This window comes from Melopsittacus undulatus, chromosome 6 (genome assembly GCF_012275295.1).
Source record: "Melopsittacus undulatus isolate bMelUnd1 chromosome 6, bMelUnd1.mat.Z, whole genome shotgun sequence".
Lineage (NCBI taxonomy): Eukaryota > Metazoa > Chordata > Aves > Psittaciformes > Psittaculidae > Melopsittacus > Melopsittacus undulatus.
The window spans coordinates 19,981,685-19,996,418 of record NC_047532.1 but is presented as its reverse complement, the minus strand read 5'-3'; the positions used below and the strand labels follow the sequence as shown (position 1 = coordinate 19,996,418).

General features: G+C 43.8%; 1 protein-coding gene across 4 annotated transcripts in view; it reads left to right on the top strand.

Annotated features, from left to right (window-relative positions):
* DMAP1 (DNA methyltransferase 1 associated protein 1) overlaps window positions 1–14,734 on the top strand; it is a 30,683-nt gene that overhangs the window by 6,025 nt on the left and 9,924 nt on the right. For all 4 annotated transcript variants that reach the window (XM_034064263.1, XM_005151077.3, XM_031050875.2 and 1 more), the window contains 4 exons: window positions 3,535–3,693; window positions 4,639–4,806; window positions 5,731–5,916; window positions 8,777–8,848. In XM_034064263.1, coding sequence (XP_033920154.1) covers window positions 3,535–3,693; window positions 4,639–4,806; window positions 5,731–5,916; window positions 8,777–8,848 — 585 coding nt within the window. The remainder of the gene's footprint in view (window positions 1–3,534; window positions 3,694–4,638; window positions 4,807–5,730; window positions 5,917–8,776; window positions 8,849–14,734) is intronic.

The following is a 14,734-nucleotide window of genomic DNA, read 5'->3' as shown; positions in this document are numbered from 1 at the left end:
CTTAAGCTCTGACCAATGCTTTTCCTCTTGCTGGGATGTTGGTAAGAGCCTCATGTCATATCTCTTCTCTAGGGTGTCTGTGGTAGAAGTCTGAAGCATGACTCAGTCACGGCACCTGCCTGGCTTTCTGAGGGAAACTTTGGGGGTGTAATTGTCTCTAAGACTCTACTGCTGTAACTGCTTTTGGCTGAGTTCAACTGAGTTTATCAGAGGGAGCCACACATGGGTTGTAATTATATGATTCTTGTTTCCTTTATCATGTACTGTGAACTGACAGACAGAAGAGCCTTCAGCAAGGCTGCAGCCTGTAGATTAGTGGTACAGACCTCTGCCATCTGCATGTGCCCAATCGCATAATATTAGGAGTAAGTTGTTACCCTTGTGGATCTGTGGTTAAGAGGGTAGAGGGCACTGATGAGAAGTTTTGCAGATATTTGCTATGCCAGAGGAATTTTATTTACTTTTCTAAACTCTTCTGTGGGTTCCTGCTCACATACTTGATACTTCTGCCCAAATTTCTTACTCCCATTGGCATAAGCCATTTTCCCATGTAGTCTGTCCTACTGGTCCATCAAGCTCAGTTCCTTTGCCTTTTCTCTGTGCTTCTAGTCTCCAAACCAAATCCCTCCTGTTCATTGTGAGATCCAAAACGTAAACTTAGGTTTCGCAGAGCACACTAAGCCTTGATCCAGGGTGTGAAATAGGAATATAAAAGCAGCTTCATTGGTGCCAGAGCAAAGGTCTCTCTCAGCTGATATTCTGTTTCTGTCTACCATTAGTAAAGGCTTAGAGAAAGAGGATGAGAAAATACAGAGCATTTTTTCCTAGCTTCTGGTGGTCATTGGTTTAAGAATTTCTTAACTTGGAATTTGTGTTTAATAATTCTTGCTAAGTTCTGGGCAGAAAGCTGCTCTTTGAATACCCCATGGTAACGAATTCTTCAGGTTAACTTTGCATGGTGTGCAGAGGTACTGCTTCTGTTAATTTTAAACTGCTGCCTTGAGGTTTCATTTGGTGCCTCTGAGATCTTCTGTTACATGATTTAATAAATTGTCCTTGCTGTGCACTCTTTTCTCTGTAATATGACATACATCTGCCCTTCTGTGCCCTGTCTCACCCTGTTCTCAAATACCCTTTCTTTTGAAAGTTTGTACAGTGGCTGTGTTTCTCTTTGTTTCCCTGATAATTTTTACTATTCAGTTTGTCTTTTCAGCACTGCAAGGCATTGTGCTGATGCTTTCTCATGCCTCATGTCTCCAGGATTTTTCCCAAGCAGTTTCAGCTAATCTAATGCCCATCATTGTTTGAGTTTATAGTGTGAAATATAGGAGTGAGAGGGGTTTTCTGAGCCATTGAATCTTCTTCTTGGCTCTTTCAGGTCCAGCATCATCCATTCCCTTGCATAAACTGATCAAGTTACTTTTGAAAAGCACTTGGATTTTCTTGCCCCTGTGCTTCCTTGGGAAGCTGTTCCAGACTGTCTCTGTTCCGTTTCTTATTTCTAGGTTAAATTTTCCATGTTAAATTGGCCTTTCCTTGCAAACCAATTTCTTTGTCCTTGATTCAGTTGTTTTTTTTTTTTTCTTCCTGTGAGTATTCCTTTCATTCCCTCTAGCATACTTGAAGCCTGCAGTCAGATTCTCTTTCAGGTTTCCTTTGCCACGCTCCTTTCTCTTCCAGTCTGCTGTGGGAAGACAAGCTCCCCACCCCATTACTCATCCTTGTTGCCCTGAAATGGGTACTTGTTCTCATTTCAGTTCATCTTTTCCAAAAAGGGGTCAGTAAATTTGTGGTTGGCATTCCTACCAAGGTCTTGTGCAAGTGAAACCTTGCCAGCTTCTGCTGGAAATTCCTTTCTGGGGGTCATACTTGCATTTTCATAGCTACATTGCATTTGAACTTACAGTCATCTCATGTTTGGCTCAAACTTTCCATCTCATGAGCTCCCACATTCTCAGTTCTCGTGACTGGGGCTGAGGAAGTGTTTTGGAAGTGTTTGCTTTTGTCCCATTCTCTCCTCTGATCGGGCACCTGCCACCTTCCCTTACATCCACTGCAGAAGGCCCTGATAGCTCTTTTCATGTGTGAATGCTACTCTAGAAAATAATTCTTTTTTTTCATGGTGTACATTGGACGTCCTCCTGGTGTTTAGTCAGGCTTTTCTGCTGGTGGAAGTGGTACTGGAAGGTTGAGGTGCAGTGCCTCCCCAAGAGATACGCTTCACATCTAAGCTTCTGTGTCTAAGTGATGGAAGAAAGGCAGTAGACCTACAGAGGTTGTTATTAGAGGCTCAGAAATTCTTCTCTGAGCTGTATGGAGTTCATGAGGAGGACTTTTCTGGTGTAGGACTCGGGCCATAGTGTTACTGACAAGTGTGCTGCTCACATGCACACAATGTTTTCTGGTGGAAGCAGGACCTCCTCAGGCTGAGCACAGTTCCTCTGCAGGAGTGGTGGGAGGGTGAAAGGGAGGAAAGCACAGGCTTAGTGGTACTTTTGCTTTACCATGTGCTAGAACTTCCCCTAATACAGTAAGTATCTTTATTGCTGCTTTAGTACTCGTGACTCTTGTGTTCTGGATAGAGTCCTCTCAAAGCAGTTCCAGGGTTGGGACAGTGGTGTGGGTTTGGCCTTTTAGACACCTGGGACACTCGTGAAGCTGAACTGTCTTTTGGCCCTGTGGCTCTGCTGGAGAAAGGGTGGATGAGGAAAGGAAGGACAAAGTTGTTTGCCAAGTTTATGGCCCTCAGTTGTACAGTACCCAGCCTTTAGAATCATAGAACAGTTAGGGTTGGAAAAGATCTTAAGATCATCCAGTTCCAACCCCCCTGCCATGGGCAGGGACACCTCACACTAAAGCATGCCACGTAAGGCTTCGTCCAACCTGGCCTTGAACACTGCCAGGGATGGAGCATTCACAACCTCCCTGGGCAATCTATTCCAGTGCCTTTCTTTTCATTTCAAATCATTTCAGATCTTCATGGTGCTGTCTGCACCAAACATGAAAGAAATGGGTTGTGTATCAAAGCAGAAGGTGTTCTAAAGGCTAAGGACTACTGCTCCTTGCCTTTCCTGTTCTTCTTGTATAAGTAAGCATGTTCCAGACCAAGTAGAGTTGGCTGTCAAAGCAGTTTATGTCAAGGTGTTGGTGCTGCTCTATAGGAGGAATGCAGAGAGGCCGGCTGAACCTTTGGTTCACTGTCATGTTAGCCTGGTAAGTTTGAAATCTATAGTCAGCATGTGGGTTGCTGACCTCTGCCTGTGTCAGCCACCTGAAATAGGTTTCAGCCTCCCAGGCAGGAGTTCCTGATAGGCTTCCCAGAATGTTGTTTGTGGCCCTGAGATCACACATTGCTCCTTATCAAGTCCTCTGCCTGCTTGTCATGTTTTCTACCAGGACCCATTGCTCGGGGTCCTGGCAGCCCTCTCCGGTCAGTGCCCTCCTCTTGTTCTTGGCTCAAGTATCTCGGCCCTTTCCAGCTGGCAGTGAGAAGAGCTGCAGGAGAGCTACCATGTTTTTCTTTTCTCTGCATAGGCAGTGCAGGTACCTGTCTACTCAGAGCAGGAATACCAGATGTATCTCCATGATGATGCGTGGACCAAAGCTGAGACAGACCACCTCTTTGACCTGGCTCGGCGTTTTGATCTGCGCTTCGTGGTGATTCATGACCGCTACGATCACCAGCAGTTCAAGGTGAGTCCCAGGGGCCAAGGTGCTGCTAGCAACCTGCTGTGATGGCACGTGCAGGGCTTGCTGCACTGCAAAGACCAAATTACCCTTTATATCAACTTAATTAGGGAGAAATAATGAATTATTGGCAGCAGGGAATATTGAATTTCCAGCACAGGGCATTGCTGCTTGCTTTGTTTGTAATTAAATCCACTGTGACTTGTGCTCATTCCCTGTTGTGTTTTATTAGAAAGTTAGGAGGTTTGCCCTGCCAGGAGAATAACTCATTGTTCCTCAAAGGTGAGGCAGCTCTGGAGATTGTTTAGCTGAGCAGGATAGGTGTCCTAGATTACAGGCTAGGTCCTAGGAGAAGGTTCTGCTAGTGGTCCCCAGGGATCGTGATATTTCCTTGGTGCTACTCCTGGTCTGGTGCAGTTTCTATCATCTCTGCTGTGAATCAGGGACCATCAGTGGTCTGAAGATGCAGCATGGTCACAAATCTCCTGTAGTTGCTGGTTCCATGTCTCCTGGTGACAGTGGGGAATTATGTGACTCCTACAGAACAGCTTCAAATGCTGGAACTTTTTGGTGCCCTCTGAAATGCTCATGTGGGGAGCCATAGCAAAGTCAAATAACGAGTTTGCCCAGCTGAGCAGCCCAAACACCTTTGGTGCTTGGAGTGAGGGAACACAGCTTAGATTCCATGTATCAATGGGCAAAGTGTTGTGGCAGCTGTATCTTCTTGGTTATGGCTTGAATGGCCATTGTCTGGAGCAGTTCAGAGGACTGAGAAACTCCCCCTTCCATGTGGTTGTTCCACTGGGACTGGCCAGGCTACCTGCTGGTCTTCCTTCCAGGCACTATCTTTACCCTACCTGATGTCCTTCAGCCAGGGGTCCTCAGCTGGCTACTGCACAAGGTTTTGCTTGGTTCTTCCATAATATTGTCCTCCTGTGATGTCTTCCACAGAAAAGGTCAGTGGAGGACCTGAAGGAACGATACTATCACATCTGTGCCAAGCTGGCTAATATTCGTGCAGCTCCTGGTACAGACCTGAAAATCCCAGTCTTTGATGCTGGCCATGAGAGGCGAAGGAAAGAACAACTGGAAAGGCTGTACAATAGGACACCAGAGCAGGTAACTTGGGAAGGAGAGCATCACTGCTCAAGAAAATTTATGTTAAGTTGAATCAGTAGGTAGATGAAATAATGAGGGAAAGAATAGACAAGAAAGGAGCAACTTTGTTGTTGGGTTTGTGTAATTTGATGGGATGCAAAAAGACAATAACTGGGAAATCTGACTATACAGGGGAGAGGGTTATGGTCTCTGGTAACTGCCAACACCTTCTCTGTAACACTGTATTAGTTCTCTGAATAGAATTAAGTTTGCAGATCAATGTCCTTTTGAATCCCTGAGTCCCATGGGAGGAGGATTACTTCTGTTGAGAGTAAAAATCTTACCAGAAAGCATCAGAGACTGTGAATCTACATGTTTAGTTATCCTGTTTGTTGAAGGCATGTAATGGTCCCATTAGAGGTTAAGGAACTATGTTCCTCAAAGGCTGGGGGAGAGCATCTCTTTCTGTTAGTAGGTCTGTCCTAATGAGAACTTTGTATATGTGACAGCTCTGCTTGTCCTTGCCATGTTGGCAGGTGTGCTGATATTAGGCATAGCTTCTCTAGGTTCTACAGGCTAGATCTGGGAAAGGGAGCCAGCTTTTCACAACACTCCATTTGCAATTACAGAGTATTTGAGCGTTTTTACCCTTCTATCTGTGCTCTTGGTCTTTCTGTCTGGAGATGAGATTAATCATTTATGGATGCTGCTGAAGTGTACATCCTGGATATTGTGATACAGTACCTGCCAGTCTGTAGCCTGACCTGACCATGGATGCAGGGGGAGGCTGTGGAGCATGATGTGCTCTGCAAATCCAAGACATTAGGCAGGGGATTTGGTAATTCCCAGGCTAGCCCAGAGCCGAGCTGTTATCGGTAGATGGCCCCCTTACCTTGCTGGGCCTCTTCTACTGCTCTGATTGCCTTTACGTGCTCTGGTCTGCAGGTGGCAGAAGAAGAATACCTCATCCAGGAGCTCCGCAAAATCGAAACCAGGAAGAAAGAGAGGGAGAAGAGAACTCAAGACCTGCAGAAACTCATCACAGCTGCTGACACCACCACTGAGCAGAGGCGCGCCGAGCGCAAGGCTCCTAAGAAGAAGCTGCCACAGAAGAAGGAGACAGAAAAGCCTGTAAACATTTCTCCTTTTTTTTTATTTTTGTCCTTTTTTTTCCCCTTTTCCCTGCTTATGCTTTGGCTGGGCAACGTTTTCCTTCAGCAACCCTACTGGGATCAAGCCCTCAGCTCTTTTAGGGGGAGTAGCTGCTGGCTGCCTTCTGTCAGATGCTTTTTTTGTTATGTCTTTTGAAGGCAGATTGGTCTAAAGCAGCCATTGTCAGAGTCCTCTGGTGTGCACTCTCTTTCCCATTTGAAAAATGCTGGTTTAAATCCTGTTTCCCCTTCCGTCTCTGAAAAATGGGATGAAATATTGCCAGCCATTCATGCCTCATGGCAGGGAGAAATATCTGTCTCCCTTGCTTCTCTCAAGTGTATTCCTGGTACTGCTGTGAAGGGTTGTCCCATCAACCCATTGTCTTTCACCTGCCTTCTTTTTCTAGTCCATGTTTCTCTTTCCTTTCCCTCCTCTGGGTCTCCGCAGTGTCTCTCAAGCTCAGTATATTCCCCTCTCCTGATCCTCAGCTGTGATCAGAGCAGCCCTTCTTTGGGACTCTTGTATTCTGGTAGCTATTGCTTCTTATTTCTCCTTGAGCTGAGCTAAAGTCTAAGGAGCCCAGAATATAGGTTTTAATTCACAGCGGATGTTACCTCAGCTTCCTTTTCTGGAAAGAAGACAGCATGGACTGAACAAATTCAGCCATTCAGTAAAAAAGGGCTGTTAAAAAAACTCACAGATTTCCAATGAGTCCATGGGAATTCCTCATGTCATTGTCCTCCAAAAGGGTCTGTGCATAGCAGGGAGGGAAGCAGAGAATACTAGACAGTTATTGTTTGATGAAGGGTGCCTAATGGACACCACTTCCTCAAAGCATTTTTTTGGTTCCCTCCTGCCCCTAAGTGTAATTAATATAATATCACTGGGCACCTTGTACATTGAATTCCTTTGAGGGTTGCTATGGTAAAACTCAACCATGGCTGGTGTATACCCCTCTGAAGAAAGCAGTTTGTTGGTGGTGGTAATGAAGAAAGGGTGGTGGTGGAGAATGGGGCTGGAAAGATGCTGAGGATCACAAGGTGAGGGAGTCCAGCCCTAAATGCTGGCTGGTGCCTGTCTGCAGGCATATAGTGGATAGGAACGCCAGGGTGGGCAGAGAAGCAGTTTCTGTTGTTGCACTAGCATCATTTCAACCATGACAGAGTCCATTAGGAGTCAATTACCAACTATAGCTGGGAAATGTTAGGAAAAAAATTGCATTTTAACTAAGAATTTGAATCGGGAGCTGCATCAGCATCATTTCAACAAAGGAAAATCATTTACCAAAGAGTCAATTGAGGTTGAAGCATTTACAGCATGTACAGGCACGCAAGGCAGAAGAACCCATTTAATTGCTTATGCACTGAGTGCAGTCAGAGGAGTCTTGGCTAAGCCAACAATGCCGATTTACCCTCACTGCTTGTGTCGGGGTGTTCAGCAACAGGCTGGGGGGCAGAGTTCGGGCAGTCTGAAAGCCAGCCTTCATCCAGAGGAAGCAGAGAGGATTGTTTTTTGATTGCAGCTGCCTTTGCGTCTAATAATCCAAGCAGGGAGGCTGCAATCCTACCAAAGATCAAAGTGATCCTTACAAATTTATGAACCCTGCCTCTAGTTACAGAATACTTTTTCCACCTTGGTCGTGTCTAAAGGCTCTTCCTGAAGCTTCTGTTTACTGGACTGACCACAGATAACTGAAAAAGATCCTTAATGCCTGGCCATGCAGAGCAGTTGGCAAAGTGTCACCTCAAGACCAAGACACAGAGATAGCTGATAGAGACATGAGAATCATTGACAGAGAACTTGAGGAATTGAGTCACTGTCCTTCAGCATCTCTTGTGATCTTGGGGCAGCCCTGGTTGTCTCAGTGCTGTCTGAAATGAACAAAGAGCCTCTCTACAGAGAAATGTGGGAGCAGCAAGGCAAGCACTGTTTCCAAAGAAATTGGGAGATTTGAGGTGACTCTTCCTTTTGGAAAAGTGTGATTGAACATATGTTTTGCCGAGGCTGTAGCTGTTCTTAGATTGAATCAGGAGTATAGCTGACCCATTCAGAGGACCCCACACCATTCAGTGCACAGGCCTCTGCAGACCCACTGCTTTAATCATTTAGAAGTTTGTTCACCTTGTGCTTTGCTCAGCAGCACAGATTTTAAAGGAATTTGGTTTATGTTTTTCTCCATTTTGTTGAAATGCAACTAAATGCTCTACTGTCTAGCAGCAGCAGCATTAGAAGTTTGCTACCTTGTACTGCTGTGCATAAATGTTTAGTGGGGAAGAAAGAAAACTGTCTAATGAGTGGACAAATGGCAAAAGGTGTATGAACAGCAGGCCTCCCTGGAGAGGTGCAGTCCTCACATCCCCTCATTAGTGGGATGCAAGACTCATGTCTGTATAGATCAGAGGTTTCTCAGCTCATTCCTTCGAGGACTTTCAGTCAAAAGGCAAGATTCGGGGAAGTCCTGAGCTGTTTTGATCAGTGACATAGGCCTGAGTTAGATAAGGATAATATTGTGCAAATATGCATGAGTTAGTATAAAGAGTAGCATTTAGGGTTCATGCTTGTGTGGATGTGTTTGAGATCTGTGTAGAGCAGTGCATTTAAGCCAACCCAATGAAAATGCTTGAGCTTTCCAAAGATACCTTGGAGTACTTTTTTCTCAGTAAATTCCTTGGGATTTTCCCACTGAATCCCTTTGCTTGGGATTTTCCTCTTGCCTCATCTCTGACATGTGGCCATAGCAGGTGCTTCTCTGTCATGGGAAACAATGTTTCCCCTTCAAATAGTCTATATGAAATCTTGTGTTTCCTCCATCAACACATCCTGTTTCCATCTCTTTCAGGCTGTTCCTGAGACTGCTGGCATCAAGTTTCCTGACTTCAAATCTGCAGGTGTCACACTACGAAGCCAGAGGGTAGGCTGTTGTCCTGGTCCCTTGGGACCTCAGTTAATGTTTTTCAGTCTGCCTGTCTGTCTCCTCATCTGTTCTCCTTTTATAGCTACGGAAAGTCAAGTTCTTGCCTCTAAAATAAGAAAGGAATTCCATAAATGTGGAGTCTCAGAAACCTGGAATGTGGGCTGTGGGGAAGTCAGCTCATTGCCTTGAAGGGGCACCTGAGCTTGCTGGTGTTTGTGATTAGTGTTCCTGTTCTGTGGTTAAACGTGTGACAGACCCAAACAGAGCTGTCTAGTCCGAACAAAGCTCATACCTAAATGTAATAAGCCTCATAGAGCACATGTCTTAATAGGCAAGAGGTGCTTTTAAGAACTGGATGTTCAGGTTGTGTCTGGAAAAAAAGAAGACACATGAACACAATTTTTGCCTTCCTGTTTCCATTATCTTCGGAAAACATTTTGGGAAAAAGCCCCTTTGTTCATTCTGCTGCACAGATATCCCTGGGAAATAACTTTCTTGTTGTTTCATCAGTAAGATAAATGTAGATGCCTGTCTCTTAGCGACAGGGTTTGGGATACTGAGTATGTTAAACCTGCCTGGCAGCCTGAATATTTTTAGAGGGGTTTTGATAGCCAAATCCTGTTTGCCCAGTACAAGTGTTTATTTTTGCTATTTTTTAATTTCCCTACCCAAATAAAATAATCCTTAGTTGCTTTATTGTAGCAAAGGTGGAGAAGTAGGTTCCTTGCCCAGCACACTCACTTGGCATAGTAATTTTCTAGGTCACTCTTAAAGATTGTTTTATAGGGTGTACTTTTGATGTCAGAATAGTTTCAGATCTTGCTGGGAACGACCTGGGGCTGTTATTAGCGATGTGTTTGGGATCATGTTGCTTCACCATACAGGTGCATGTGCACATTAGAAGAGATATTCCTCAGCAAGGTCCCTCCTGGGGGACCCACTTAGTGTGCAAGCACCACCACCTGCAGGCTACCTGTTTGAGGGGCTACAGCCCTGAGGAAGTCAGAGGCAAGTGACACGAAAGACTGCAGTGCATGTGTTGAGATTTATGGAGACATGGCAAATAAGTTCTCCTGCACTAAGATAAATAGAATAATTTATAGAGATTGATTTGGGATTTTGAAAACTGATATGTAATGGTTGATCTTTTCTGGTATTTTTACCCCCTCTGGAAGAGAAGCTGAGTAATAACCTATCAGTGATGGAACCATCTGGCAAAGCCAGCAGCCTTTTTGTTTGCCAAACAGGCAATTCACATCCCAACCATTTGTAAAAATGGGTGTTACATGCTTCTGGCTGTTCTCTTCGATACCCACAAAATGCAGTGATAAGCTGAGGCATGGCAGCCTGATTCAGCAACTTTCAGTCTGTGGTATCTAAGCTCCCAGGATGACCTACAGCAACTTTTTATGCTCTGCTTGAAATTTTTAAGGATATAAATGCTGTTATTAGAAGTACCAGTGGTTTGTGAATTGAAAAATATTGCAAATCACTGATCCAGGTGAAAAAAACAACACTTTGTTGCTTGGAAATGTGAAACCTGCCTCCAGCCCAGCGAATGAATTCATTTGTCGCTTTTAGCCAGTCACCTGGCTTCCTTATTCAAGTCTTCCCTGGTCTTAAAACAGGGGCTAATAGACTCACTTTCTTCACATGTGGGTGACGGGGAGAACTGATCATATGAGGTCAGTATGGGCCTTTTGAATTGGTAAGAGGTGCTGAAGTGGTAAGTGGTACAGCTGGTAATCCATGTTAATCCAAATTATTTTGATGATGGATTTATGTGTCAAACCCTCTACACACCAGTGATATGGAATTGATATGGGCAGGAGCTGACTAGGACTAAGCAAGGAATTGGGATGCTGTGCTTGGAAACTTGTACTCTGGCAACATCCAGTGTAAGATGTTTTGCCCTGGGCACATTGGAAAATGATTTCTAAAGGCTTGCGACATCCTGCAGTAAGTTCTTTTGCCTGAGGAACTAAAGGGTTCCTCACCTAAAGGCTTCTATTGTCCTCCTTTATTTTGTACTTTACTACTGTGCTTTACGCCTTCGTAGTTAGGCAAAGTTGGATTTTGCACCGAGATCAGGAACTCAACCTCTGTCATGTGTGAAAAACGTACCATATCATCCCCAGGATAATAACACTTAACTCTTTGATTAGAGATTACCACTGCCACCACCCCCCACCCTCCCCACCCCCCCCCCCGAGGATTTACAATTAGGCTGAAAACTTGAGTTAAAATTAACTTATAGAAATGAGTCCTTGAAGAAAAGGACTGTATTCAGTTGCATTCTGTATTCAACTTGATTTGTTCCCCGTAGTTTTTATGGCAATAACACAGGCTTTTCAAATCCTCCCTGTTGTTAAAGCTCACAAAATTTATGCATAGTCCGAATTTGAAGATCTTTCCCTCTGCCCTCCAGGATTAATGGCCATTTAGGATTATTATTCATCATAACTGAAAGTTTCTCCTTCAGCAGATGCTGAAGAGTAATCTTCTCCAGTGGGTTCAGTTTGACAAGCTGCCTTCTATCACAATGGCTTCAGTCTCCCATTGTTCTCCATGGGACTGTGGCCACAGCCAAAGAAGGCCACAGCCCCTGTGCCCTTGCTCTGCATGGGATTTCCCCTCTGCCTCCTGACAGCACAGACTGCAAGTTTCTCTAAGGCAGTAAGAAGCTGGGCATTATGAAAAGCTCTGTCTTAATTCAAGACAGTGCATTGTCTTGGTGCTATGGAGAGCAGGAGACAGTAGTAGATGTTTAGGAAGGGGGTAAGCCTTTAATGGATTTCTTCAAAAGGAATTTTAGACCTTTGCCTTTGCTGTTAGTAAAACTTATGAAAATAACAGCAGAAATGTATTATTAATCCTAAGCATTACTTCTGGAAAACTTCTTGTTATACCAGATCTGCTCAGCTGGGAGGGCAGACAGCCAAAAAGCCAGAGGAAATGAGAGATGGGTAGGGAATTTGTAAAGGGAAAGGAGAGGAAGAGACTAAAGGGAAAGCAGAGAGCTATGAGGAAGGAAAGCTTTGCTGAGCATCTGCCTCAAGGAAAGGAAAATGGGAGCTGCTGAACTTGAATCTTTTCCAGGACCCAGACAAACCAACAATAACCACATGTTTGTGATCTAGGCATGGTGTTGCTTTTGTAGGGAAGAACTGAGTTTGTTTTGAATTCACCACAGTGTTTCTGTGTTCAGCTTTCTTTTAAGTTTAACCTTTGTCTTTGACTTCATTGTGTTGGCTCTGGCATACTTAACATCCTTGTATTTTAAGTTACTCATCTTCTCTCTGTCTTATATGGAAATTTTAAGTTATGATTCTGTTAAAGCTGTTGATTGCTGCAGCAGTGCTTTAAAGAAGATGATGGGTGGAAAAGGGTGGATGTTTGTCTCCACTCCTGCATGTTGAGAGGTGATGTCTGTGTCCTTGCTCTCTTGTCATGGGTTTGGAAACAAAAGAATGGAAGAGAATCGATTGAGTGATGTCTCATCTGGAAACAAAACAAAACTCCAGGGTGAAAAGGAGTTTGCAGAGATCTCAGTCTGCAGAAAAGACTGAAGGATGCTCCAGTTTAGTCATTCCAAGCTGGCCACCTCCCCTCAAAAAAGGTTTCCAGGCAGCAGCCTGATTCCTTCAGCTAAGTGGGATCTTGTAGACAATTTGCCAGTCAGACCAATTAAAAAAGTAGAGGAAGGAAAATTACAAGTACAGCTTTAGTACCCATTGATTCAAATATTCACACTCACCAGCTTTTAAATATTTACTAGCCTGCTGAGCATTTTTTAGCACTGATTTATGAGTAAGAATTTACTGTGGTTGTTGGGGGAATGCATGTGTGTGAGTTCTCTTCTATGTTTTTCTTTCTTGGAGTGGAAACTGAGTGCTTACTGCAGCACCAAGGTGAATGATATTGCTAGAGGAAGATGGGGTTGTATGTATGTGTTTAGACATGTTTATTCTCTGTATTTGATCTGACCCACAGTTAAATGGCCAAGCACGCTGACTGTTTACTCTGCATTGGAGGCTGTTGGCTCTGTTCCTTCCTTGTCATTAATGCAAACCCAGACCTCATCGGCTCTGACCATGTGAAACATCTGTCTGTCCTCCTGTGATCAATACTGTCCCTTCAGAGGTTCAGCTTTGGAAGCAGTTCCATAAAATATCAGTTATTTTTATTTGGATTTGATAAAGTTAATTACTTGGAGCAATTAATTATTTATTTGTTTTGTATTGATTGTACTCCAAGGCATCCTGGCATCAATCTGATGGAGATCAGCACACTCTTATTAGGTAGGAAAGTTTATGTTTCCAGATCTGAACATCCCATGGATTAGTTGGCTGAGATGTGCCCATTGCTTCTGCTAGCAATTTTTCATTAGCAAAGTTGTATGTTTTTCACTCTGCAAGAGAGCAGAAGATAGTAATTTCCATGGGGAGCCTGAGGGAGGTGTAGAAGGAAAGTAGTAGTCTCATTTCTGTGAATAGAAGTTATGAGCAAATGATGCAGGCTGGATCGAATTCATGTTGTGGCATTGCCATCTATTTGTTGTATAACATGCCCTTTAATTAGGGCCAAGAGAGTGCTGGTGCATTTCCTAATCAAACTGCTGACTGTGGAGAGTGAAATAAGATGAAAACAGTGGAGTATTTATTTCAAAAGAAAACAGCACAGGATACAAAATCTTGAATGAACTAGAGAAGGTGAATCCAACACTTCTCTTCCACTGTTCTCATGCTTAGCTGAACTGAAAGGCAGTTCATGTTAAATTGCTGAAAGAAAATCATCATGCATCAAGTTTTTTTGTGGAGTTGTTTGGTGTGGGATTGCATCTGGACCAAAGCCTTTGTCAGGCTCTTGGCTATAAAGAGAGCACTCTGGATGCAGTAATGAAGTCTTTTAAAGTTGTAATTCTGGAAAGGACACTGTGCTGCTGCTTCTTTTGAACCATCAGGTACCAGTGTCTGTGCAGCACAAGGCCACAGGTACCTTTGTCTACGAGTCCTGGACTGATTTGAGAAGCTTTTACTACCTTTGTGTGTCCATTGTGACAGTTTTTGGTGTCATTCATCAGGTAATTTCATTGTATGAAACTTCGGCAGAGCACCCAATATGTTACTTTTTTTCTTTCATTAGCATAAGCAATATAATGATTAGAATGTAATTAGTTACCATGTACTTTTGTAATTGTGTAAGTGTTGTTTCAGTTAAATTATTTACGAGAAAAGCAACATCAATTCAAGACTAGACTGTTGTGCTACAGGGTTTTGGACTTGTGTCCGATCTAGAAGTTTAAGTAATGTTCTTGTACTATGTGAAGCTGTCCTTGAAGTTCCCCCTCGTGTGGCCTACCTTAGGGCCTTCCCTGCAATCACAGCACACTCTTTCCTGCTCTTGACCTGTTTTGTCAAATGCAGCTCAGAGGCTGCAGCCCTTTCCATTTCCTGCAACTACCTCTACAGGTCTCAGGTTGGTTTCTGTGTCTGTAGCAAGAGGCAGGGATAGGACAATACTGGCATCTGCAGATCTCCTAAAGCAAAATACTACAGTGCCAACTGGTAATGTGCTTTTAACATAAAACACCCTCCAGTAAAACTATCCGGTGTGATTCTTTGTTCAGCACCATGAATTTTATTATTTTTCCCTACACAAACATTTCCTGTAGTCCTTTTGCATTTGTTTTACAGGCTTGCACTGTATTTAAAGCAAAATGTATTTAAGGGAAAGCAAATGTTGGGATTGATAAGTGGCAGATAATGCTTTGCTTGCCAGAAGATGACTATCTTCTAAATGGCAGGAAGTCCTGGCAAGGTGTGAATTCTTCTTATCTTCTCGGATGTCTTGTTCCTTGTCAACCTGTGTGTCAAACTGGGA